Source organism: Capricornis sumatraensis, chromosome 21 (assembly GCF_032405125.1).
Source record: "Capricornis sumatraensis isolate serow.1 chromosome 21, serow.2, whole genome shotgun sequence".
NCBI lineage: Eukaryota > Metazoa > Chordata > Mammalia > Artiodactyla > Bovidae > Capricornis > Capricornis sumatraensis.
In genome coordinates this window covers 48,972,120-48,999,832 of record NC_091089.1, presented here as the reverse complement: position 1 = coordinate 48,999,832, position 27,713 = coordinate 48,972,120, and the positions used below count along the sequence as shown (strand labels likewise).

General features: G+C 43.1%; 1 protein-coding gene across 2 annotated transcripts in view; it reads left to right on the top strand.

Moving 5' to 3' along the window:
- The window catches only part of LOXHD1 (lipoxygenase homology PLAT domains 1), a 196,761-nt gene that overhangs the window by 37,574 nt on the left and 131,474 nt on the right, over positions 1-27,713 (top strand). For both annotated transcript variants that reach the window (XM_068993866.1, XM_068993865.1), the window contains exons 5-8: positions 1,844-1,942; positions 8,513-8,661; positions 18,583-18,706; positions 21,677-21,927. In XM_068993866.1, coding sequence (XP_068849967.1) covers positions 1,844-1,942; positions 8,513-8,661; positions 18,583-18,706; positions 21,677-21,927 — 623 coding nt within the window. The remainder of the gene's footprint in view (positions 1-1,843; positions 1,943-8,512; positions 8,662-18,582; positions 18,707-21,676; positions 21,928-27,713) is intronic.

Here is a 27,713-nt window from a genome sequence, read left to right as displayed (position 1 = left end):
TGTGTTCCATCTCATAAATATCTTTGTGGTGAAGCAAGAGGGGGTGGGAATCTGAGAACACCTGTCCTACTGGAGCTTACATCTGGGGATGAGGCTTGGAGGGTCTTCTCTCTCTTGGATGGATTTCACCAAGTAGAGACTGAGGAGAAAAAGAGAAGACATTGCTCCCTCTGAGCTCAAGGTCCTCAGCCGGTCAAAAGTCAGCCCTCAGGACTATGTGGGTTGGGAGTCCTCCACGGATCCCCTGCAGAATTTGGCACTCTGCCATCTTTAGAGGGTAGCCCTGTGCTACTGGACAGGCCTCAAGATGCGAAGGGAGAAAACTGGTTTTGTTCTCACCTCCACACCTCAGTCCTTTGCCCTGAGCAACTTCACCAGACTTTGAGATTTAGGAAATTCAATTAGCTTTTCAATATACTCAGTGAGACTCTCATATGTGCCGAGCACTGTGCTAGGAACTGTGAGAGAAAACCATATGAGACAAGGAAGTCCTACTCCCAGTCCTCTTTTAAGTTCTTGAGGAACTTAGAAGTCTCACCCGCAGGAAACAGCAGACAGAACAAGGAGGAGATGAAACTGGGAAACCGTTGATCCCCGACTACATGGCAGAGCCGAGGAACACAGGGAGAAAGACCTCTGGGGCCCGAGACACTGAGGAAGGTCTAGGGAGGAGCCAGGCAGAGGGGCCGGGATTTGGACCTCAATTAAATACCTTTTATTGGCGTCATATACTAGGCATGTTCGTGTGTATGTGCTAAGTTGCTTCAGTAATGTCTGACTCTTTGCAACCCTATGGACTGCAGCCTGCCAGGCTCCTCTGTCCATGGGATTTTCCGGGCAAGAACACTGGAGTGGGTTGCTGTGACCTCCTTCAGGGGATCTTTCCAACCCAGGGATTGAACCCATGTCTCTTATGTCTCCTGCATTGGCAGGTGGGTTCTTTACACTAGTGCCAACTGGGAAACCCATATATTGGGCATAAGACATCTAAAAACAGATTCTGGAACATAAAAAATAGAAAGCTATGGCAGCAAGGGGAAAGATAAGGAAAAGTTGCCTCAGCCCTTAGAATTGTTGGCCCACAAAGAAAATCTAGAGGAATCTCCCTTTTGCAGCGCAGAGAAACTCTTGGCTTTCGTGCCCCACTCTAAGGCAAGATCTGCTTGGGAAGATTTGGGCATGGCTTAACATGTTGTCAAGTTTACATTGAGCACCGCCCCCTCTTGAGGCCATGGCCAAAACTGAAGCATTTTGGGGCTACAGAGAATGGATTTCTGTTCAATAAGTGGAGCAAGATGCAGGAAACAGATATAGGTCTTTAAATGAAGTACTATCAAAATGTGTATTTGCTGGCTCTTATTGGTTCCTTTGGTCTTTGCATTGGTTATGGCCTTGACAATTTATATATAAATTTGGTTTTTATTTGCATAATCAGTTTTCTCCAATGAATTTTTATAATGTGACATGGTGTAAAGAACAGATTGGCAAAAACTGTAGAGGCAGTGGGCCCAGCTGGAGTCATTTCAGTGCCCAGGGGAGATATGCTGGTGGGTTGGTTGCATTTGGGTTGATTCATGCATCCCAAGGCAACAAGTTAGTAGATGAAAGCAGAAGTCCCCTCTACTTCTGGTTTGTGCTCTGCATGCGCAAATCAGCAATGTTCAGCAATGACCTCTTGAAACCAACTCAGGTGACGTGAGTCTTGCTCAGTTATTGACAGTAGCAGTGACAATTCATGTGCTGCTGGAAAGAAGGGTGGATGGTGTGGTAGCTACTTTGAGGCCTCTGTTCTTCTCTCCTTAGGACCTGAATGAGCTGACACTTTCTCCGTCTTCATTTCCAGGTAACAAGTATGAAGTCAAAGTGTACACTGGTGATGTCATTGGTGCGGGCACTGATGCTGACGTCTTCATCAATATCTTTGGAGAGTATGGAGACACAGGTAATAGATTTAAATTCTTCTCAAACCATTCCCAGAACATCTTAAGTGGGCTGTTTCCCATTCTCCGGGCAGAGAAAGGCAACTCCAGGCTCCTCTAGGCTCTTCTCTTGAGCCTCTCTCTTCTTCTTGTGATGCGCTTTGTCATGGCCTCCCTCGGGCAGCGTGGTGCCCATTGCATCAAATTCATGTGAATGATGTGCTTTCAGAATAAGCTGCGCTTGACTTTTGAATTGATTTTAAATCATCCCGCATCCTAGAATACACCAGAGCTCCACATTTCCAGGGGATTCATTCTCACTTGCTCTATCTCCCTAAGCTCCACGCCCATCTTGAATTATATTTGGGGATGTGACTGGGCATGGCCTGACTCACTGCAGTAGTTTGGGTCAGACAAGAATGGGGCAGGGGGATAAATTGCTCTTGGCCTCATAGGTGGACCAGGAATTGAGGGCACAGACCCATAGGTGTTGGAAGGAGGTTCAGCCAGTAGAACTACTGAGACAGGTGGTTTGCTCCTGCTTCTGGCCATTTAAAGGGATACTATAGGAGTCAGAAAAGCTTCAGAGACATGAATTTTGGACATAATCTCTTAAACAATTTAAAATGCATTGTTGGAATTTTAAGAAAAAAAGGGAGGTCTCCTGGTGTCAGAAATGAGAGAATTTAAAACCAAAGTATTAGCTATGAACTGATGCTCTGAATCTTAGAAGAAGGAAACCTTCATGTTCAACAATCTATAGGATAAATTTCCATACACATTTGGGGTCCAGAAAATGATATTTTGGCTCTGTATGGGGCAAAATACACAAAAAAGCCAGGATCCCTAGAAGTTCACAGGAATATCTTCAGTGAAAAAATAGACTAGGAAAAAAAAATTGCTCCTCAGTAGAGTAAACTTATCTCTGTAAGAACTCTAGATTAATAAAACAGTTGCTGGGGAATTGATACTTTAGGCTTAGATACATATGGGCTTGAGGTGTCATTTTATACTGCACATGTGATTTGGGAACCCTCCCCTTCAGGTAGAGAAAATTTGTTCCATGCCAGTGCTTTAGTTGCTAAGTCCTGTCCGACTCTTGGAATCCCATGGACTGTAGACTGTATGTCTTGCATTGGCAGGCAGGCTCTTTACATTGAGCCACATGGGAAGCCCCCTATGACAAATATAGGAAGTAGATATAGGAACTGAAAATACAGTTACTAAATACAAACACTTAGTGGATGGGTTAAACAACACAATTAGAAATTGTTGAATAGATAATTAGTGAACTGTAGAAAAATATAAACAAAATATGCGGATGTGACAGAAACATAAAGGGTTGAAAAATACCAGTAAGAGGTCATGAGATGTGGAGGAGGGAATACGCCCTGGTATGTTGAACAAGCGTTTTGGAAACAGAATAAACAGAACAGGCGAGAGGAAATATTTGAGGAGATAATGGCTGATCACATTTTTTTCAGAATTAAGCAAAGATATGAATCTTCAGATTAAAGTAACAAAAGACATTGACCAGAATAAACAAGAGCAGATCTTCATTTAGATACATTGTGGTAACACCAAAGGCCAAGAGAAAGATCTTAGAAGTAACCAGATTTGGTGGCTTATCTTCTGTAGAAACAATTAGATTGATAGCAAATTCTTAACAGCAGTCTGTAGAGGATATAAATTCATGGGATAATATTTTCAATCCTCTGGGAATTCCCTGGGTTCCAGTAGTTAGGACTCCATGCCCTTACTGCCGAGGGCCTGGGTTCAATCCCTGGTCAGGGAACTAAGATTCCACAATCTCCCAAGCTGTATGGTGTAGCCAAACCTAGAACTTTATACTCAACTATTCCAGAATGAGGGCAAAATTAATGGATTTCCAAGCAAACAAAGAGAAATAAGTCTTCCCACTCAGAGGCACATGCTTAAACATGAGTTTTTCATTGACACATGCTTAAACTCCTGAAGAATATACATTAAGAAAAGAAAATTGTACCCAGAAGAAATGTGTGAGATACAAGAAATAAAGGTGAGCCAAACAATGATAATTATGTAACAAATCTAAGGAAGCGTTAACTGTACAAAATGATAATATTAATAACTATTATCAAGATATGAGAAAATATGAACCCTAAACACTAAAACACAGTGATCTTTGAGAAAGAAAGGATCTAATAAGAATTAAGACATAACTTGGTTGCAGTCCATTTGCTGACCCCAGGGAACAATTAACTTTAGACTTTGATACATCAAGTATACAGATTAAAATTGTAAAAGTAAGCACCCCAAATAGAAATGCATAAGTTCTAAACCAGGAGAGGAAATGAAAGGGGATAAAGACTCAATCAATCCAATAGAAGTCAGGAAACGAAGAAAGGAAAAGCATGCTAATAGCAAAAAGTAAGATAAATGTGTAAATAATACAATAAATAGAAATTAGCTAATTCATCCACCTAAGAATAAATGTTCTCATATTAAATTAAAAGAAATAAAATCCAGCTTAAATATATGATACATAAATTTCTGAGATTATGTAAAATGAAATTAAGTCTACAGGAAAGAAGTTGGTGTAGCTATATTAATATCCATCAAATTAAACTTTCAGACAAAATGCTTCATTAGAAATAAGTATCAGAATGAAAAAAAGAGCAATTAACCTGGAAGACAGGATAATTCTGAACTTGTATAGATTTAGCAACATATTTTCAATACATGTGAAACAAAAAGTAATAGAATTCTTGGAGAAACTTGACAAGTACATAATCATAGTGGGAGATTTTAATACAACACTCTCAGTAATTGATAAGTCAAATAGATAAAAATTTAGTATGGTTGCAGATTTTAACAATGGTTAATAACCTTGGTCTAATAGAAGTATGTAGATTCCTAAATCCAGTGGGTAGAGAATACACATTCTTTTCAATGACATAATAACAAATGCAAATGAATCAATAACATAGAGACAATATTCTCTGATCATAAATCAATAAAATTAGAAGAAACTCCAACCTTTTACCCCATTTAGAAATAAAATTTAATTTTCAAAAAAATGAATGATCATCTATAAAATCTGGGAGAATTGCAAAAATCACTAGAACCATGAGAAGGTTTAATAAAGGTGCTGGATATGATTAATACAAAAATATTAATAAAACAGTAAGCAAACATATTATTTAAAAATATATGATTTATACTAGCATTTGGCATCTGAAAAACTCTGGAAAAAATAAAAATCTCTACTTAAGAACATGCAAGAATACCTAAAAAATGGAAAAATATATTATGCTCGTGGATGAGAAAAGACTTAAACTCAGTAATGTCCAAATTTCTCGTTATTCTATAAATGCAATGCAGTTTCAGTCAAATTCCCAAAAGGCAATATTCCACAGCTTAAGCTGCTATTAAATTCATGTCCACATAGGGCTAAGTATTACCAGGACAATTTTGAATAATGAAAATAATATTGACAATATTAATAATACGAGGATATTTACCCTCCAAATACTAAAATATTCAAAGCCCCCAAAACCACAACAGAGTGATATGTATAGAAAGATAAACAAATAAACCAGTAGAATAAAGAGTCTAGAAATACACAGAGAGGGGCACTATAAATCTGAGCAGAAAGGATGAACAATTCAATTGCTGGTGTTAAAACAGTTGTCTAACCATGTGAGAAAAGATAAAAGTCAATCTTTTTACCTTTCACCACACACACAAATAAGTTCCAGATGGGCTAGAGATTTAAATGTGAAAAAGCAAACTATGACTTTTTAGAAGAAACTTTAAGAGCGTGTCTTTTAAAAATCTCAGTTTAGGATAGAGTTTCTTAAACAATTCACTAAGAGCACAAACAACAAAGGGAAATATTGATAAAGTCCATTAAAACAAGAAAAAGTCTGTATGAAAAAAGGAAAGACAAAGACAAAGACAAGGAAAGACCATAGACAAAGGAAAGACAATAGAAAAATATAATGAAGTATATGAACAGAAAAACCATGCACAAGCAAAGCCTGAATGGCCAATATTATATGAACCAATCTCAAAATATATGTATATATAGGAACATCTTTCAGTCTTTTCAAATAGTCAAAGGAATGTAAATTAAAACCATAATAAGACACCATTGTACACACATGAAACAGAAGTTTAAATATATGTGTTAACAATGATTATGGGGAATGGGAACCCTCAAAGGCTGCTGGTGATAATTGATGTAGTACAACCATCTCTGAAGGTGATTTTGCAATTGCTAATACGCTGAAGATGAGCACATCTCAATATCCAGAAACTGTAGGTGTCCAGTTAGATCAGTTCTTACAAACGTACGGCAGAAGGTCAGTACTAGAGAGTCCATTTCAGTGCTGTTTACAATAGCAATCAAATAGAAACAACCCAGATGTGAAAGAATGAACACATAACCGTGTTTTCTTCATTCAGTGACTGTTATACAGCAGTTGGATGAATTTGGTTACTAGCATCAACAGAATAATCTTAAAGGAGTGATATTAACTTAAGAAAAGTAAGTTGCACAAGGGTGTGTGATGATAGGATGATGGTAACACGAGCAACAGTAGGAATCCCAGCCCCTAACATGGCACCTGCCTACCACACTCTGGGCACTGCCCTAAGGGCTTTGCACACATTCATTCAGTTAATCCTTGAAACAGCTCCTATGAGGTGGAGTCCCTATCATTCCCACAGTACAGACAAGGAACTTAAGACAGAACGATGTTCACTATGATGTTATTTATGTAAAATTCTAAAACATGCAAAAATAGTATATGTTCTTACAAAAATTCACAAAAATAATGGATGCCAGTTGATGATACTGTTTGCTTGTGGCAGGGTGTGGCAGGTGAAGGGAGGGACTATGAAGCTTTAGACCTACCTGGTATATTTAATTTCCTTAAAAAAAGAGAAAGGCCTAAGTTAATTAAACAAAATGTTAATATCTGTTATACCTCTTATGGGCTTCCCTGGTGGTTCAGAGGTTAAAGTGTCTGCCTGCAATGAAGGAGACCTGGGTTCGATCCCTGGGTCAGGAAGATCCCCTGGAGAAGGAAACGGCAACCCACTCCAGTATTCTTGCCTGGAGAATCCCATGGATGGAGGAGCCTGGTGAGCTACAGTCCATGGGGGTCACAAAGAGTCGGACATGACTGAGTGACTTCACTTTCACATCTCTTATATCTGAATGGGGGGTACATGGATGTCTAATATTTTCTATATGTGTGAGTTGTGGCAATCTAAAATTTAGAAAAATTTAAGGAATCAACTTTTAGAAAAGAAAGAAAACAGGATGGATAAGCAAAACTCTGGTGCTTAGATGGGCTGGTAAGGGTTAACATGACTGGTAGATTTGGGAAAACTGGAAGGAACAGGTTGGCTCAAGCCCTAACTATGTGCTCAATACCTGTGTGACTTTTGGCGAGTTGTTTCACTTCTCCAAGTCTCAGTTTCATCAGCTGCAAGACAAAGTTAATAATACTTCCCTCTTAGATTGTGACAAGGGAATAAGTGAGGGGGGAAAAAAGGTTAAACATGCAGCAGAGTCTGGTGATAGTTATCATAGCCGTTTTCCAGAGGAGGCAAGCCTAAGGCAGCCTGCCGGCTGATGTCAGGGTCCCAGCCACAGCCTGTAGACCAATGACCATGGTTGTGCTCCTTGTTCAGGAAAGGCAGCTTTTCCTTGTTCAGGTAAAGCAAGGCAGGGCCTCAGGTCCAGGGACTGGGGTGCAAGTGGGTTTGCTAGGGTGGGGACCCTGGGCTAAGGCAGAACTCAAACCCAGTTATGGGTCCTGGGCACAGGCCACACACAAGGTGAGCCTCGGCCTTGACTGGCAGCTGGAGGGATTTAAGAAGCCTATAAGTCAAGGCTACGGTATTTCCTGTGGTCATATTTGGATGTGAGAGTTGGACTGTGAAGAAGGCTGAGAGCCGAAGAATTGATGCTTTTGAACTGTGGTGTTGGAGAAGACTCTTGAGAGTCCCTTGGACTGCAAGGAGATCCAACCTGTCCATTCTGAAGGAGATCAGCCCTGGGTGTTCTTTGGAAGGAATGATGCTAAAGCTGAAACTCCAGTACTTTGGCCACCTCATGCGAAGAGTTGACTCATTGGAAAAGACTCTGATGCTGGGAGGGATTGGGGGCAGGAGGAGAAGGGGATGACAGAGGATGAGATGGCTGGATGGCATCACAGACTCGATGGACGTGAGTCTGAGTGCACTCCGGGAGTTGGTGATGGACAGGGAGGCCTGGCGTGCTGCAATTCATGGGGTAGCAAAGAGTCGGACACGACTGAGTGACTGAACTGAACTGAACTGAACTGATAGGTCTTGGGGTGAAGTTACCCTTTTAAAAAAATTAATAAACTCCATTCTTTAGAGTAGTTTTAGGTTCACAGCCAAATCGAGTGGAAGTACAGAGTGTCCACATACCGCCTGTCCCCATCCACAGCCTCCCACGTGGTGACTTTTGAGACCATTCTGCAGTGGGCGGCCCATTAAAGTTTGGAGCCGGTTCTCTCTCCTCCTCTGGTCTCCTTTGTATGAATAACTGTCTTGTGTGTCTGTGCATACAGGTGAGCGTAGGCTGGAAAATGAAAAGGACAACTTTGAAAAGGGGGCTGAAGACAAGTTCATGTTGGATGCCCCCGACCTGGGGCAGCTCATGAAGATCAATGTTGGCCACAACAACAAGGGGGCGTCTGCGGGCTGGTTCCTGTCCAAGGTGGGTTCAGCTGCCTGTCTGTGGTCCCTTGGCCTGGGAAGGGGGAGTTCTGGCTCCTCAGAGGTTGCACTTCAGACCTAGATTCCCTCTTTAGGTCCATCAGCCTCCACCCTTCTACCTAAGCCCCTGGGCAGCCATGCTGCTCTTCCCATAGCCTCCCAGGCCTTGCCTGTGCTATCTATCGCCTTCCCAGAAGGATGGCTTCTCTCATCTGCATCCATCCAGGGTCTTCCCTCCTGCAGGGCTCTGTCACTAAGCGTTCCCTGACTCTGGCCACCAGAACCTCTCCCTCCCAAGAGTGTCTATAACTCTGCTGGCTTATAGGATTCATTTCACCTTAATCATAAGCTACTTATCTTGGGTCATTGCTTTGTACCTCAAACTTCTGGATCTCAGGTCCTCAAAATTTCATCTACCCAGGACAAAGTTAAGAGTCAAGAAGAAAGCAAAAAGGCTTCTGAGAAGCTGAGATATATCTGGCTCAAAGTTCACAAGAAGAGCTTATGCCCCAGGTACTACCTTGCCCTACCCTGATTTTGAAGGCAAGACTGCTCAGAATCTCACTCAGTCTAATGCTTGCTTATAATCCCTTCTAGCAAACTTGCTACCCATAATTTTAAACCTATACAGCAGAAAATTAGAGGTAAAAAGAGACACTGAAATTGGTGGGGTTATTGAGAACTGTAATGGAAAGTCAGAGAAGACAGAAAAAGTCAAAAGATGAATGATCATGGAAGTCTGAGGTCATTTAGAAAATGGGCTACTAGCCTTGGCGTGTGTTTTCCTTAGTCATGAGGCTATCCACATCTCTCAGCTCGTCCCAGAACGACAGGAAAAAATGGATGTGTAACATATTTTGAAAAATATTTTGAAGAGATCTTACTGCTTAAAAACATAACACCCTTGGATTTAAAATAATCTGACTACTGAGAATGAGGCTGTCTGATAGTTGAGGTTTTGTTACTCCTTAATTTCGTATACCATGCTGTGGCAGTTAGGAACGTGCTTGACTGCAAAGATCAGAAATTGAGGTGCAATCAAGGGCGTATTTTTCTCATCTCACATGAAATCCAGATGTGGCCAACTCAGGGCTGGTGCAGCAGCTTCCTGAGACCTGCTGTCTCGCTGAGTCACCATCCTCAGCACAGTGGCTTTCATTCTCCAACTTGTCTCACAATCACATGTTGGCTGTTGAACCTCTAGGCATCTTATCTGTGTTCCAGGCAGGAAAAAATGGGAAGACCAAAGGGGAAGGACTTCTTGTTGTGGCATGCCTTGCCTTATTTTGAGAGAAACATAACCCTCTTTGGAACCTCTGCCTGTGTCGTGGGGCCACCCTAGCTGTTCTGGAAATTGGGACTTCAAGTAGGTTTTCCAGCCGTTATGGCAGAAGTAGGCTAAGAAGGTGATTGGAAAGGGTGTTGAGTAAGAATCCTTGAATGTCTGCCATATGTATCTCTGTAACTAGCCTGAAAGTTCCTTGAGGGCACCTCCTCAGCTCTTGGCATGGGACAAGGTGCTGAATCAGCAAACCAAGGAATGGCCGAGTTTTTTTGGAAAGAGAGGGCTTCCTGGCTGTAAGAGCAGCCAGCCTGATGCTGAATAGGGTTCCCAGAGGTTAAGTGGAGCTGCTGCTTGGATTGGAGAAGAAATGGGGCAGTAGTCCAGAACCTAGAGAGCCAACATCCAAGCAGAAGTGTGCCTCAGCACAGAGGAGGCAGTGTGCTTTATGACCTCAGCCAGAATGGGGCACAGAGAGACACCTTGAAGCCCAGTCCCTTCATCCTGGGAAAGAAGATTGTCAAAGTGAAAACGCAGGAGTAGCTGAGGGAGCTGCAAAGAGCACCCGAGGGCCTGAGGGTGACCTTGACATAGTAGTTGCAGCTGTACCTCGTGAGGTCAGGTTCCTTCTTGGTCACCTGGACCCTCACCCCGTGTGCTTTCTGAAGCTTTGTGAAGGAGGTGGCTCACACACTGAAACATGTCCTTTTGTCATCTTCGTGTTCAAAGGAAAGGGAAGTATGGCAAGGTGCGAGATATAGGGTAAGAACACTTTTCCTTTCAAATGCTGAAGATCTTGTTCCATTACCTTTTGAAATTTGACATGGAAGCCGCAAAGACTTTTGTTTCTTCCTGGACGGCCTCTTTTGAGGGTTTTTTGTTTCAGCTGTAGGATTCTTTCTTTTCATTTATAATTTAAAAGTCTTGCCAGATAATGTCTAGGAGTAAGGTCTTTGTTAGTTCATTCATCTTCCCTTACCCCCTCTCCCTTCCCCTTCCTTCCTTCCTTCCCTCCTTCCTTTGTTTTTAAAAGGGAAGTCGCTCATTTGTGTCCGACTCTTTGGGATCCCATGGACTGTAGCCTGCCAGGCTCCTCTGTCCATGGCATTTCCCAGGCAAGAATACTGGAGTGGGTTGCTACTTCCTTCTCCAGGGGATCTTCCTGACCCAGGGATGGAACTTGGGTCTCCCGCATTACAGGCAGACTCTTTATTGTCTGAGGCACCAGGGAATCTTGTTTTTAACTTCCCTGTAACACGATGAGACTTTTCTATGATGTCTAGGATATTTTTTATTTGTTTGTTTATAGCTCAGATAAGAGATCTAGTAAATATACCAAGAGATCAGAAAATATACTAGATTCTTGCTTGGATGGCTTTATTCTGATCTTTTCTTCAGTAAACAATTTTCCATTTACTGGATCTCCACTCTCTGTTTTCAAAAGCTCTCAGCTTCCCTTTTATTCTTTTCATCTCTATTTTCTTTCCACTCCATAAGACCTTGTCAAATTCCCTCCCACCTTATTATTGACTTGCTTTTTCATACCACCAGTTCCATTTCTTTCTCCTATAAATATGCATTTTAATTCTGAATGTTTCTTCAAATTATTTTTTCTTGTCACAAAAGTAATATATGTATTCATTGTAAAAAGTTTAGGAAATACAAATAAGCAAAAATAAAATAATCTGAACTGCCATAATTTTACCACCCAAAGGTAACTAGTGTTCATGTTTTCATATATATCCTCCAGGCATTTTTCTGTGAATTAATACACATATGTCATTTAAAATAATGGGGTCATAATAAGCACAATGTCTTACAAACTGCTTTGTCTTCATTTTCAAGTGTAATATACATATTTCCTCATGCTATTTAAATAGAATAATATTGATATTTCACAATACAGTTTTTAATGACTATAATACTTCACTACCCAGATATACCATGAAGTATTAAACCAATTCCTCTTTGTTGAACATTTCAATCTTTTTCCTCAAACTTATTGAGGAAATAAACTGTGCTATGACAGACATTCTCATAGCTTATCTGCATACATATTTATGATTACTTCCTACAATTAATTCTTAGGAGACACTTCAAGGTCATGCAGAATTGTAAGAACACTGATGAATATGCTGCTATACAGTTTTGCTTTCCTTGATACGTTTCCTCATGTGATCTGGTTCTTTTTTCATATCATCTTACTGCCTTTTCGCTGCAGCCCCGCCTATCCTTAAAGATGTTCACTCTTATTTCATAAAGACTGTATTTTGTTGCATTCTATTAAGCAAATCAGTTTCTTGTGGCGCTTCCCTGGTGGCTCAGATGGTAATGAATCTGCCTGCAATGAGGGAGACCTGAGTTCAATCCCTAGCTTGGGAAGATCCCCTAGAGGAGGGCATGGCAGCTCACTCCAGTATTCTTGCCCAGAGAATCCCCATGGACAGAGGAGGCTGGTAGGCTACAGTCCATGGGGTCGCAAAGAGTCAGACACAACTGAGTGATTAAGCACAGTTTCTTGTCTTCTTTTTCTATATCCTTTATCCTTTTGTTATACTTTATTCTTTTTCTGTATCCTTTATTCAGTCCTTTCCAGATTTCTGCTTTTCTTTTCATTCTTCAAAATGATTTTTCCTTCTTCCCTCTCTCCTTCCTTCCTTTGCTTCTTTTTCTCTTCTTTATGTTTGCTACTCAGACAGTTTTAAACCAGAAGCCAAGCAGGTTACTTTCAGCATGAGATTGGTTATTCTCTTTGGGGCCAGCATTATGTGTAGGGGTGAGTTCAGGGCCTGGAAGGCAGGTCCCCAAGGGGAGTGTGTCTCCAGATGTTCGCTGGCTTCTGAAGAACTCCTAACAGTCTGTTCCTTTAACTTAAGCCAAACCGAAATAATCCTTGGGAATAAGACATAAAAATAATTCTAGTATTTTGTAGGTCAGAGCACCTGGATTTACTAGGTATTTTCTTGAAGGAGGACTTCTGGTGAGGAAGGAAGAAGAGGATTTTAGGTCCCAGGCAGAGTGAGTGCAACCTGGAAACCAGAGGTGACCTCTCATCACTGTGACTACACAGTGCGTGGCCAGCCCTAGCCGCCCGCCTCCCTAAGGAGACTGCCTGTCCATGCTGCCCTTCCTCACCTCACCTCCACGGAGACACCAGTTAAAGTGCAGTTAGATTGTCTGCATTTCCACGTTCGCCAGTTCTCCAGCAGGTGCCCCCCTTCCAGAAGTGGCCTGGTCGGTTGCCTTGGACACCACATGGCAGCTGCTCCTGTGGTATTTCCGTGCGGGGGCTTGGAAGGATAAATCTGACAGCCTTCACAGGTCGCCTCCCTCCTCTTCTTCGTTAGTCAGTTGTCCATGTGTGTTCCTCAGCCCCCTGTTCTTCATTCCTTCCCCAAGGCTGGCATCTCCCTCCCACAGGCTTCGCACATGGCTTGGGTCCCCACGTCTGCTTAGTCCACCAGTTGTGACTAATTCAGATGCTCAAGCACCGGCTCCAAAGAACAAGAGTCACAAGATGGAACATCACACTGCCAGTGGGCCTTGCCTTTGGCCCATCTGCTTCAGGAGAGGATTTGCCTGAGATCCTATGGCTCTTTGGGTCAGGGATGGGACCTGTCCCCAATCCTCTGGACTTCAAGTCTGGCTTCTCTCCACTGTGCCATGCGTTAGAAAACCCAGAATTGAGTAGGTCCCTTGCCACACGCCTTAGGGAGCAAGTTCAACCAGTACCACTGGCTCTGACAGGAAGTGGAGACAGAGACTCATGGAGCAGATTTCAGGGACCTCAAGAAACTTGACGTGGCCTTATGTCACCAATTTATACTTGACATTCAACAAACATTTACTGGGTGACTATCACATCGTAGGCCCTATGTTATGGATGACTGTTACAATGGACATGGTTCTGCCTCTAAAAGAGATAAGACAAGTTTCTGGATACTTACAGTAAGGTAGGTTATTTATTGTAAGGCAGGTTACTTACTGTAACCTTATATCCCAAAACTTTAGGGAAAGCCCAGCTTTCAGTGAATGAACATTCTGTCCTAAGGGTCCCACAACTGTTGATCAATCCAAATGTCCTGGTTTACAAATCAGAAAACAGAATCACCCCAACTTTAATACAAAGCTGGATGAGGCAAGTGTCTTTCATGAGGTACAAACAAATATTGGAGTGAGCAGCACCTGACTGGGTGTCAGGGGAGGTTCCAGGGAGGGTCTGTTGGAGCTGGGCCATGAACACGGGCAGGGCTTTGCCAGGTAGGGCAGGGAGGAGGAGGACAGATGAGGGGCAGCTGCAAGGTGGCACTGGAATACTGAATAACTCAGGGCCAGGGCACAGGACTCAGAGAACTGAGGAAGCACGTCAGGGGGTAGCTGAGGGCAGGACCACCGCAGGCATGATCGGAAGAAGCCACTGAAGGTCTTTATTGAGTGAGGCAGCCTGGGGCAGTAATGAAGGAGTGGGTACGTGGACAGGCTCAGAAGAGAGGAGTGAAATGCAGAGGAAGGGGTGAGAGCACTGGGGGCGACTCCATTCACATGCTGTCGCCTGCAGTTACTCATGTTTGTGGCATGTTACATAGCAATCGGCACAGTATTTCAATGTGATGAATGAGGCCCAGAACTCGGGAGACAGCAGGAGGCCACCAACCCCTCTTCCTTTGCTGAGCTTCAATTTCCCTCGTAGACCATTCCCTCTTTCTTCCATGAGCCCAGGTCTCCCCGACTAACCCCTGGAAGCTGAGATTTATTTCCAAGTGGGTTTGTAAGTGCCAAAGTCTTCACCTTTATTTTTTTCTCCTGTATCAAAACCTACCTGTCCCTTGCCCTATGATCTAAGAATTAGAAATGTAAACCACAGTTCAATAGTGGTTCTTGGGGAGAGCTCTGGTGGCCCAGTGGCTAAGAATCTGCCTTGTAATGGAGAGGATGCAGGTTTGAACCCTGTTTGGAACGAAGATCCCACATACCTTGGGGAAACTGACCCTTGTGCTCCAAAGCCCCCACGCCACGACTAGAGAGTCCATGTACGGACATGAAGATCTCAAGTGCTGCAGCTAAGACGCAGTGCAACCAAAGAGAAAAAATAGTGGTTCTTGGAATGCGGCATGGTTGCTTATGAGTCAAGTGAGGGCCACCTTGACTGGATAACAGACATGCATTTTCAAAGGGAAGATTGGAAACACGGGTAGGTCTGGCATCATTTTCTGCTTTATGACTGGTGCAGGGAGGGAGCGTTGTGGATCACCCAGCCTGTCTGCATCTCAGGCACCTTGGCATGTGGGCGGGAAGGAGAAGACCCTTCAGTTTACCTGGATTGCCCAGCATGTGGAGATTTTGTCTCTTCTGCCTGAAATGGGCCTTTTCTCCAACCAGGCTGTCAGGTTGGTGGAAGTTATTCCCCCGTCAAGGAGGGAGGGCTACTGTAGGTCATGGATGACTCTCTACATCCATCTACGATGTGCTCTAAGACCAGCTCTAAGACTCTAAGGCCAGCTCCATGTGCTCACACTGACACGTCTGACCCATGCAGGAGGAAATCAGGCCCCCAGGCCCTGGGTCGTGTAGGGGTGTCTGTGAACTGTCTGGAAAGATCCAGAAAGAAAGAAACCCTGCTTGTCAGCTTCATCTTTGGCTCCCCTTTTTTGTGGGTGGTTTATCCTCTTTGCTTCCTTTGTGGCTCAGATGGTAAAAAATCTGTCTGCAATGCAGGTTTGAACCCCTGGTTGGAAAGATGCCCTGGAGAAGGGAATTGCAATCCATTCCAGTATTCTTGCCTAGAGAATTCCATGGACAGAAGAGCCTGATGGGCTACAGTCCATGGGATCACAAAGAGCCAGACACAACTGAGTGACTACGCTTACAGGCTTTCACGTTTTTTCCTCTTTGGGGCTTCCCAGGTGGCGCTAGTGGTAAAGAACCTGCCTGCTAATGCAGGAGACGTAAGAGACTGGATTCAAACCCTGAGTTGGGAAGATCCCCTGGAGGAGGGCATGGCGACCCACCCCAGTATTCTTGCCTGGAGAATCCTATGGACAGAGGAGCCTGGAGGGTCACACAGAGTCAGACACGACTGAAGTGACTTAGCACTATCTTCTTCTGGATTTTCGTAATGGGTGGTCTCATTGTAACTGCTGTGTCCCTGTTCTTGGAAGACAGAGTGGGCCCCTTTCTCTAGCTGCCATCTCGCCTCCCAAGGCTCATGACCCCTCGTTTCCCACTAGCTTCTTGGAAGGTCAGCCCTGCCTGTAGCCTTGTCTGCAGGTGGAGAATTTTCCTCCAGGAGGTGATGGTGCTTGTTTGCCATTAGGCTATTGCTTCTGTATCTCGCACACACTCCACGTGTGTGCTTCCACATCATTCATGGTGAGGTCGCTTCTGTCTTTCCAGGCTTATTTTACTGTTGTCTCTGCTAGAACAACAGCGGTCTGGAGGGAGCACCACCATTTCCTTCTGTTAGCAAAAACCACTCCTGAGCTGTCTTGAATTCTTAAAAGGAACGTTATGAAATGCAGGCACGTGTGGGCAATTCATGTACTGAAGTGGGAAAGCTGTTTGTCCTTCCCCAGAGAGGCCCTCGGTAACGTCCCTTGAGCAACCAGGATCATGGGTCCCAGGCCACAGGACGCTTATCAGTAGAGGCCAGAATGCCTTTGGGAGAACCATCAGCCCCGCCTAGGGACAGACTTCCTGTGGAAGTGCTGGCATCAGCTCCTTCTATATCTCACTTCTCTACTCCTTCCCACCACGCTCACCACTTGCTACCAGATATGTTCCAAAATGTTCTACCCTCCGGGAGCCAGCTTCCTCTAGCCTCATCCTGCAGACTAAATAATTGTCTACATTTTTCAATATATTGTGTTAGCTGAAAAGTTCATGATCGAAAAACCTGAACAAACTTTTTGGTCAGCTCAGTATATCTGGAAGCTTTCTAGAACTATCCATGGGCTTTCATCCTGTCTACACCAGTGTTTAAGTCTTGGCCTTCCTTTGTGATTTCATATTTTGGAAAGTCTAATTTTTAGAGTCTTGGCCGTTACTCAAATACTCATTCATATGTTGTCTCTTTCCTTTGTGGCTCAGCTGTGCAGCTAGTTTTACCCTATACAGGTGTTCAATGGCAACACATTCTGTTTTTCAGATTAGCTAAGCTTATTAAGCCAAGGATTTCCATCAGACACAGGTCAGAAGGCCCTTTTTTGATGGCATCTCTGTGAACTGCGAGGGTGGCGGTCATTTGCTCTTGGAAGCATGGCTGGCACTCCATTCTGTGAACATTTGAAGATAGAAATGGTCAATTGGTATATCTAGATTCATTAGTAGACTTGACAGCTTATCTGATAAACTAAGTCCTTTCTTTCTTCACCTTGCTTTTCCAACCTTGTAAAAGTCAGAGTGAAGCCAGTTAAGAGGTATAGCCCAGATTCTTGGCTCCCTAATCTCCCCAACTCGAATGCTGGGAGATAAAAGCAAAAGCAGAGAAATGCACAGATAGATGAATTGATAGAGGCTAGACTTTCTTCAGTGGCAGAACCCGCTCTGGAAAGACCACAGTGGTCACTAAGCATTCACCTCTGGAAGTACAGATACTTGATAAAATCAGCAAGCTCTGAAGGGTGACTCTTACCAACCAAACTACAAGGGGCTGATTTATAAACCTGAGCTTGAATGCCACTTTACTTGGGGAGAGAAGGCTGGTCACTGGCTCAGGCCACTGCTGCCCCCTGGTGGGTAGTATCCTCAGGAGGCCCAGAAGTTTCCTTAATGAACACTGGGTTAGAACTAGGTGAGATGCCTTTAGGTAGGTCAAGACGTTCCCTGTTTCCACACTATAAGTACTTTGATCTTAGGAAGTGTGTTTTCCACTGAAAATCAGCCCTATTCTGTCAGGCAGCCCTGGGAACACTCACCCTGTCCGTCACTCTGCCTTCCCATTGTGATGGAAGACTCGACCTGGTTATTGACAATCACAGTTGACAATCACACTTACCTTAGAGTGAGTTTTCAGTTGGATGTTTCTGGGACATTTTGGGAGGGCCTCTCAGCATCTTGGTGAGCTTGAGAAGATACATTTATCTCAGCCTTGCTAACCTAGCTCACATGTGAGTCTCCCCAGGGGCTTCATAGATGCCCATATCCCCTACCGTCACTGTCCATGGCTGACATTTTCTGACCTGCTCACCAGATCCCAGGATTTGGTGTGCCAGAATCAGGGCTTCTAGCTCCCTTTGTGTGGACTCTCCTTCTCAGTAAGAAGGCCAGAATCCCAAGCTTCTGCAGGTGAGGAAGATGATCTTGGTGCTGTCTGCAAATCCAGGCTTGCAGTTCTGGTCCCTCAGTTTCATTGGGCACATCCTGCCAAGTTTCTTGCATTGCATTTTTAAATGGTCACCAGCAGAGGAGGGAACCAAAGCTCAGTAATTCAAGAAGGAGGTAACTCTCAGTCACGTCCGTGTGACTCTCAGTGCTTTGCAAGGTTTTCCTGACAACAGATGTGTCCTTGTGATGAGCTCCCCTTGGGCCACTAAGAAGACGAGAACATATTCTTAGAGTTCACTCAAGTGAGGGAAGAATGGATTCGGTCACCACGTGTGACTCCATGACACTTAATCTTCCTTCTCACTGTCTCTTTCCCAGATTGTCATTGAAGATATTGGGAACAAAAGAAAATATGATTTTCCTCTTAACCGCTGGCTGGCCTTGGATGAAGATGACGGCAAAATCCAGAGGGATATCTTAGTGGGTGGAGCTGAGACCACAGGTAGGACTGAAGAAAGGGGAGGTGCAAACTGGCTAATATTTCACTTTTGGGTGAAATAAGGGTCGGTGTTCTCATCTGTGGACCTAGAGGCTTTCAGTCCAGTGGGAAGCAGCCGTGTCTTCAGACAACATTCTTCCTGCCCCTGAAAGTGCTCTCCGCTCCTCTGGGCTGGTGTCTGGGCTCTGCTGATGGCAGAGATGGGGAAGCACCCCTGAGGAGATGCTGACTTCCTAGGGAGAAGAAGGTGTCCACAGGACGGAGCCAGGATGTGACCCTGTGTCCTTTTACGAGGATCTTGACTCACTCTTCCCTCCTCCTCCTATGAGTGCCTCCTACAAGCCAGGCTCTCTCTAGGCACTCATGTCATCTCTAGTCTTCACAGCACCCCTACAGTACGGAACAGTTGTTGTTCCCATTTCACAATAGAGGAAACTGAGTCACAAGTTGAGAGACCTGTTCAAGGTCACACACCTGGTAAGTGACAGATCCAGGATTTGGTCTGCCTCCTAAATCTCTACCCTGTATGAGTTCCATGGACAGCTTGAAACTCCCAGCACGGAAGTTCAGAGGTGTTCCCGAAGATGGATGTTGGTGAATGCACACAGCTGAGAATGTGCCCTGGGGCAGGCCCTCCCACGGCTCCCGCTGCACCGAGGACGGGTCTAAGTTCTGGGGTACAGGACAAAAGTTGCCCACGGCTGGGCTCCAGCTGACGGTTTCAGCAGCGTCTTTCAACACCTTCTTCCACTGCTCCTACACACGCTCCCTCTCCCCGCCCCATCTGCCCACCGTCCGCTCTGTCCTGCACCTACAGCCACCCCCTTCTCATCCACACGCCTTCCCTCTCCCTCCCCCGAGCTGCCGGCCTTCCTCTTTCTCTGCCTTTCTCTTTGGGACATGCTTTCTCCTCAGCCTGTGGGGCCATTTCTCTTCCTTCTTCTCAAATTCCTGCTTCCAGTCACTTCCTCTGAACCCCACCCCGCACCCCTTCTAGGTGGAGCCATTTCTCCCTGCCTTTTCTCCAGACAGTTTGAGTGGAACTTGATGGCTGTTGTTTAGGAAGCCACCTGCTCCTCTGCTCTAGAGCTTTCCTGCTTTTCTCCTTTTTATAAAAATCTGTTTTTAAAACTTATTGGTTGTGCCTGGTCTTCACTGCTGCTCGGGGGCTACTCTCCAGTTGTGGCACGAGGGCCTGTCGCTGCGGTGGCTTCTCTCGCTGCAGAGCGTGGGTTCCACAGCTGCGGGCTTCAGCGGCTCCCCCGGCTCTAGAGGCTCAATAGTTGTGGCCCTCGGTTTTAGCTGCTCCGTGCCATGTGGGATCTTCTTGGACCAGGGGGCCAACCCCTGTCTCCTGCGTTGGCAGGCGGATTCTTTACTACTGAATCACCAGGGAAACCTCCAGTGTGTTTCTCGACCTTGGTGTTGCGGTGCCTTGGCCTTACCTGACCATTGTTGGGTGTGCCGTAAGTTTGTTACTAGAGTTTGCCAATCATTTGCTTAAAAACATACACTAAGGCTTCCCGGGCGGGTCAGTGGTAATGAATCTGCCTGCCAAAGCAGGGGACATGGGTTCGATTCCCGATCTGGGAAGATCCCACGTGCCACGGAGCAGCTAGGCCAGAGTGCCACAACTATCGCGTCCGTGCTCTAGAGCCCGGAAAGCACAGCTACTGAGGCCCACGTGGCCTAGAGCCTGTGCTGCGCAACAAGAGAAGCCATCGCAATAAGAGCAGCCCCCCCGCCCAAGGCGACTAAAGAAAATCCCAGGAAGCACAACCAAGAGTGAAAGCAAATCAGTAAAAAAGCACTGTCTTCTATGCTTGAAATGGGCATGTGTAAAATACACTGCAATAAAGTTGTTAAAAAAGCAGACACGAGAGCAGGTTTAATATGCCCCTTCTACTGTGTTACTATTACTTGCTTGCCGTGGTAGAGGAGGAGGAGAAACGAGAGTCAGAAACTGGGTTTGCTGACAGCCTAGGCCGCGGTAGTCTGCCGAGAGTGAGAACCTCTCTGGCCACACGTTGTAAGGCTGGAGGCCCACTCTTTGAGGGCGGTAGCTATTCCTGTCTATCGTCACGTTCTCCCAAGGCCTGTTATATAGTCAGCAGTCAGTAAATGTTTGTTGAGCGAGGGAAGGCGCAAACGTGTGAATGAACAATGTGCTATCTCCCAGAGATGTTTTATTTCTCTGAGAGGAGGGGATGAAGTTAGGACGAAAGGGAGGTGGAGGATTCACAAGGTTCAAAGTACCACTTAGCATCCTGGACAGAGTGAAAAAGAATGCAGGCCTGACCTTAACAGCATTTCCTGAAGTTTTCTGTCCGAATGCTTGTCTTTGGTGTTTTCCTTTACCCTGTCTCATCTCGGAGTTTAATCCCCCTTGCTGACTCTTCTCCAGAACTCTGTGTCCTCACATTGCCTCTGACTGACCAAACCCAGATGGCCCAGCTCCCTCCCTCAGTCTCCTGACATCTCACCATGTCAGGTGGTCAAGAAGGCCATTGGTGCCCCCTACTAGAGTTACACTTTTAAGTTATGAGCAAAAGAGCAAGCTCCATGAGTCAGAGAGCCCCGAATATAAATCCCTATTAATCGAGTTGACTATTATAATTAAATGAGACATAATAGAGTTCATCCGGCAGCTATTAATAATATGCACATGGTAATTAGCATTCATAATAAGTACTATTCTGAGCCAACCCAAGCTCTTCCTTCTCTTTGTTAGTTTCCTGTAATCATGCCTGACAGCTTCCTGTAACCTGCAGGTTGTTCCTAAAGTCAGATGCCCTGGCACCCCAACTCTGAAAAAGATAAAAATGAAGCAGAGAGGGCACTGGGTGACATCCAGAGGAAGAGGATTTAGGGGCTGTAGGGGTGTATGGCAGAGGTATGGCTAGGTGCGGGAGAAGGTGGGTAGTCGTTACCAGCCTGCACTGACCCCTCTTCCTCCCCTTGTTTCCATACCAGCCATCTCATACGTTGTCACTGTCTTCACTGGGGATGTCCGGGGGGCCGGGACCAAGTCCAAAATCTACCTGGTCATGTATGGGGCCAGAGGGAATAAGAACAGCGGAAAGATCTTCCTGGAGGGCGGAGTGTTTGACCGTGGCCGCACAGATATCTTCAGTATTGAGCTGGCTGTCCTCCTCAGCCCCCTGAGCCGGGTTTCCATAGGACACAGCAATGTGGGCGTCAACAGAGGCTGGTACTGTGAGAAGGTAAGGGAGGCCCTGGCCTGATTCAGACACTCCCTTCACTTTGCAGATTGTTGTTGTTTTGTTGTTTTCGTCGCCAAGTTGCGTCCGACTCTTTTGTGACCCCATGGAATGGAGCCCACAAGGCTCCCCTGTCCATGGGATTTCCCAGGCAAGAATACTGGAGTGGGTGGCCATTTCTTTCTCCAAGGGATCTTCCTAATCCGGGGATTGAACCAGAGTCTCTTGAATTGGCAGGCAGCTTCTTTACTGCTGACCCTTAACACAGTAGGATGCACTTTACCACTGAGCCACCAGGGAAACCCCTCACTTGCAGCTACAAACTCTAACCTGAATCCTATTTCCTACTTCCTTTGGACGAGTTACAGAGCACATGGGAAATCCCTTTCACGGGGACGCTGGGATGGTAACATGCCCTTCAGCCTTGTCTAGCTGGTGGTCGGGAATGGGGGCTGCTCTGTACATGCGACCAGGGACCAGACACAGGGTAGGTGACCCAGGGGTGTTCTGGATGGTTATAGTCTGTCCTGACTCCTGATGCAGTGTTCCACTTTAGTTTTTAAATGGCTCCATCAACAAGTATTTTTAAACACATGATTTTAATTGTGGAATACTTATGCTTTAAAGAGTATACATAATAAAAGTAAGATATAGAGAATGATTTAAAAGCTCAAATGTTAATTTTGCCTATCACTTAACTTAAAAGAATATTTCCAATGCTTCTGAAACTCCTCTGTCTTTCCCCAATCATATAATCCTCTCTCTCCCAAAGAACATATACTATTAAGAATTTTGCCTATGTGTATATTGTTGGTTACGGGCAGTTTTCGCTCAACATTATGCTTTAGAGATCATCTGAATTGAGAGCAGAAGCTGTAGACCATTTTCCCGTCTACTCCATTGCATGAATCGATTTCAATTTATTTGTCTGTTCTTCTATTGATGGACATTTTGGGATTGTTTCTTGATTTTTGCTACTATAAACAATACTTCCATGAAATCATTGTGTGTACATCTTTGTACAAATATGCAGGAGCTTCTCAGGATGGATGTTCTAGGCTGTAAGGTAAGTGAATCTTCAGTTCTGAAGCTTAGTTGTTTCCAAAGAATTCTAGTTTGTTTTCCAAAGTAGCTGCACTGTCTTTTTCTATCAGCCATTTATACGATACATTTTGTTCCAGACGTCCTTGTCAACACTAGATATTGCCTGAATTTTAAATGTGCACCATTTTGGGTGTATAAACTGATCTTGTGGTTTTAGTTTTTATTTTCATGATTACTGCGGAAGTTGAGCATCTCTTCATTTCTTTACTGTCCATTCATATTTCTTTATGGAAAATGCCTGTTCATGTCTTTTGCTGATTTTTCTGCCAAATAATCTATTGCTGGATTTATTTTTAGGAGTTCTTTATTAAATCCAGATAGTAAATCTTTATTGATCGTATTGTTGTGTTCAGTCACCAAGTCATGTCCAGCTCTCTGCGACCCCATGAACTGCAGCACACCAGGCTTCCCTGTCCTTCACTATCTCCCTTAGCTTGCTCAAACTCATGTCCATTGAGTCAGTGATGCCATACAACCATCTTATCCTCTATTGCCTCCTTCTTCTCTTCCCCTCAGTTTTTCCCAGCATCAGTGTCTTTTCCAGTGAATCAACTCTTCGCATCAGGTGGCCAAAGTACTGGAGCTTCAGCTTCAGCATCAGTCCTTCTAATGAATATTCAGGCTTGATTTCCTTTAGGATTGACTGGTTTGATCTCCTTGCTGTCCAGTGGACTCTCAAGAGTCTTCTCCAGCACCACATTTTGAAATCATCATTTCTTTGGTGCTCAGCTTTCTTTATGCTTCAACTCTCACATCTGTACGTAACTACTGGGAAACCCACAGCTTTCACTGCATGGACTTTTGTTGGTAAATTGATGTCTCTGTTCTTTACTTCACTGTCTAGGTTTGTTATAGCTTTTCTTCCAAGAAGCAAATGTCTTTTAATTTCACGGCTACAGTTGCCGTCTGCAGTGATTTTGGAGCACAAGCAAATAAAATCAGTCACTGTTTCCACTTTCTCACCTTCTATTTGCCATGAAGTGATGGGACTGTATGCCCTGATGTTCGTTTTTTTAATGTGGAATTAAGCCAGCTTTTTCACTCTTTTCTTTCACCCTCATCAAGAGGCTCTTTAGTTCCTCTTTACTTTCTGCTTTAGGGGGTGTCATCTGCATATCTGGGGTTATTGATATTTCTCCCAGCAATCTTGATTCCAGCTTGTGCTTCATCCAGTCTGACATTTCACATGATGTACTATGCATGTAAGTTAAATAAGCAGGGTGACAATATACAGCTTTGATATACTCCTTTCCCAATTTGGAACCAGTCCGTTGTTCCATGTCCAGTACTAACTGTTGCTTCTTGTCCTGAATACAGGTTTCTCAGGAGGCAGGTAAGGTGGTCTAGTATTGATGTATTTTTGATAGTATATGTTCAAATATCTTTTTGTAGTTTGCCTTTTTTGAAGGAGAGGAGATTTAAATTAAAAGTTATCTGTCTTATCTTTTCCTTTATGGTTAATGTATTTTGAAAAATATTTTACTTCTCCTAAAGTTCTAAAGACATTTTCTTATATCCTCTTCTAAAACTTGTAGAGTTTGGTTTTCTTGTTTATATATTTGCATCTTTAATATATCAGGCATTGATATTTGCATGAGGTGGGGATCCAACTTTATCTTTTTCTATATAGATATTTAAATGTCCCACCAACATTTACTGAAGGACTTTAAAAATCTGAGTAGAGTTAAGAATGAGCTGGAATTACTTTTAGAAATAGACTCCTGGGCTCAAACCCAAACCTACTGAGTCAGAATTTCCAGGTAATCTGAGTATTTATACATGCTTAGGTAATTCTTATCATTAAAGAAGTCTAGGAAGCACTGGTCAACTAAATAGTAATCCTTTCCCCACTATTCTGAAAGAGCAACTGTCACATGTCAAATTCCCCAAATATATGATTTGTCTCTGAGCTCTCTGCTGCTGCTGCTGCTGCTGCTAAGTTGCTTCAGTCGTGTCTGACTCTGTGCGACCCCATAGACGGCAGCCCACCAGGCTCCCCCGTCCCTGGGATTCTCCAGGCAAGAACGCCGGAGTGGGTTGCCATTTCCTTCTCCAATGCATGAAAGTGAAAAGTGAAAGTGAAGTCGCTCAGTCGTGTCTTCTGACTCTTAGCGACCCCATGGACTGCAGCCTTCCAGGCTCCTCTGTCCATGGGATTTTCCAGGCAAGAGAACTGGAGTGGGGTGCCACTGCCTTCTCCTAGCCTGTTCCATATATTGATTTAGTTTATTCCTGCACTAATGCATTACTCACTATCTTCACTTTATACCTTTACAGTAAGTCTTGGTATCTGCTAGGGCCCACTTTATTCTCCTTCCTCAGGTATATATTGACCTAGCCATAAGCCTTTATCTTCCATAGAAATTTTAGAAATTTTTTGCCAAGTTCCATGAAGAACTGTTGAACAGAATGCAGCTGGGTCTGTAGACCTATTGGGAAGAACTGACATTGTTACTCTGCTAACTTTTCCTGTTTGTGAACACACAGTACCCCTTAAAATTTAGCTCTTTAATAATTCTCAGTAGTTTTATACTTTTCTTAGTAAAGGTCTTGCATGTCTTTGTAAATATATTCATAGAAACTTTTGCTGCTATTATAAATGGTATCTCTTTTAAAAGTGTTTATTTTTTTTTTGCTGGTGTAGACAGATATAGAAGTACTTCTGTATTTTAAATTTACATATAGTTATCCTGCTAAACTCTGTTATTAAGACTGATCATTTATAGTTTTGGTATTAAGAGTTTTTATTCTGAATTGGTGTTAAACTTTATCTACTGCTTTTTCTATACTTGATTAGATAGGCAAATGGTTTTTCTTTTTTATTTATTATGGTGAATTACCAGTTCTTATGGTAGACCAACTCTGAACTTCTATAAGCCAAACTTGGTCATAATGAATTTTAATTTTATGGTTCTGAAACTGATTATCCAACATTTTATAGAGAATATATTATGTATTAATGTCCATGAGTGACATTGGCCCTTGATTTTCCTTTCTCATACAGTCCTTGTGAGGTTTGATCTTAGAATAAAATGAGAAACATTTCTTCTCCTGAAAGAAGGTATAAAAAATGCAGTGATCTGGTCAAGATAGTGTGGGATTGTGTGTGCACATCTGCAAGAGAGAGAGAAGAATTACTGATTAAAAAAAAGAAAGTTGTGTTTTTGTTTTCTTAGTTATAAAATTGGGGCTTCCCCAGTGGCTTAGTGGTAAAAGAACCTGTCTGCAACGCAGGAGATATGTGAGTCACAAGTTTGATCCTGGGTTGGGAAGATCTGCTTGAGGAGGAAATGGCAACCCACTCCAGTATTCTTGTTGGGAAAAATCTCATGTACAGAGAAGCCTGGCAGTTATAGAATTATTCAAGCTTTCCATTTTCTCTTCAATCTGAATGAGCTATATTTTTCTTGGAATGTATGTATTTGTAGACTTCAAATGTCCTGATATAAAGTCATATACAGTATTCTCTTACCTTTTAACCTCCACTACATCTGTAATTATAATCTTATTTTCATTCCTAACATCAGTTATTCAGATATTCTTGCTTTTCAAAAATATAATTCTCACAAAAGTTTATTTAGTCCTTTCATATAACCAACATTTTTCTTTGTTTATATTCTATTATATCTTTATTTTCTATTTTATTGTTCTTTATTATCTATTCTAAATTTCTCTGGGTTTCAGTTGTTGCTATTTTTTATAAGTTCTTAAATTGTACTCTTAGCTCTTTCAATTTTAGCCTTCTTCTTTTCTCATGGTATAAATGTTGATACTATAATTTTCTCTCAAAGTAATGCTGTACCTGTACCCCACATGTTATACTTCTGTTATTCAGCTTGATTTTATTGTTTCATTTTAAAATTCAACTTCATTGAGGTATAACTGGCATAAATAAAAATGCATTATTTTGAACTGTACTGCTCTTTGAGTTTTAATGAATTCATATACACTCATGTAACCATTACCAGAATTAATATATGAAATGTTTCCATTACCCAACATGTTCCTTGTTCCCAGTCAATCTCCACAATTCCAAGCAACCACGGATCCCATTTCAGTCATTAAAGATTAGATTTGTCTATTCTAGCACTGTTTCAGGTATTAGTACTTGTTTCTTTTTATTGTTAAGTAGTATTCCATCTTAAGGGTATATAATATTTTGTTTATTCATTCAACTATTTGTGTGTGTTTAGGTCATTTCCAGGTTTTTCTTTTTTCTATTATGAATAAAGTGCTATGAACATTCATGTCCAAGTCTTTTTATGGGCATGTTTGTAATTTTGTTGGGTAAATACCTAAGAGTCGAATTTCTATATTCTATGGTAAATATACATTTAATTTACAAAAGTCTTTTTTAGACTATATTCAAAGGGGCTACGCAATTTTGTATGCCCACCAGCATTGTATGAAAATCCCAGTTGTTTTATATCCTCACCATCACTTAGTAATGCCAATCTTTAAAATTTTTAGGTATTCTTATGGATATGTAATGGAATTTAATTTGGTTTTAATCTACATGCCTCTGATGACCACTTACATTGAACATTATTTTTTCATATGCATATTGATCATTTGTATATCTTCCTTTCTTTTTACATTTTTAAATTTTTTTATCTTTTTATTGTTGAATTGTGAGTTCTTTGTGTATTCTTTATACAAGTTATACGACAGAACTATGTATATCT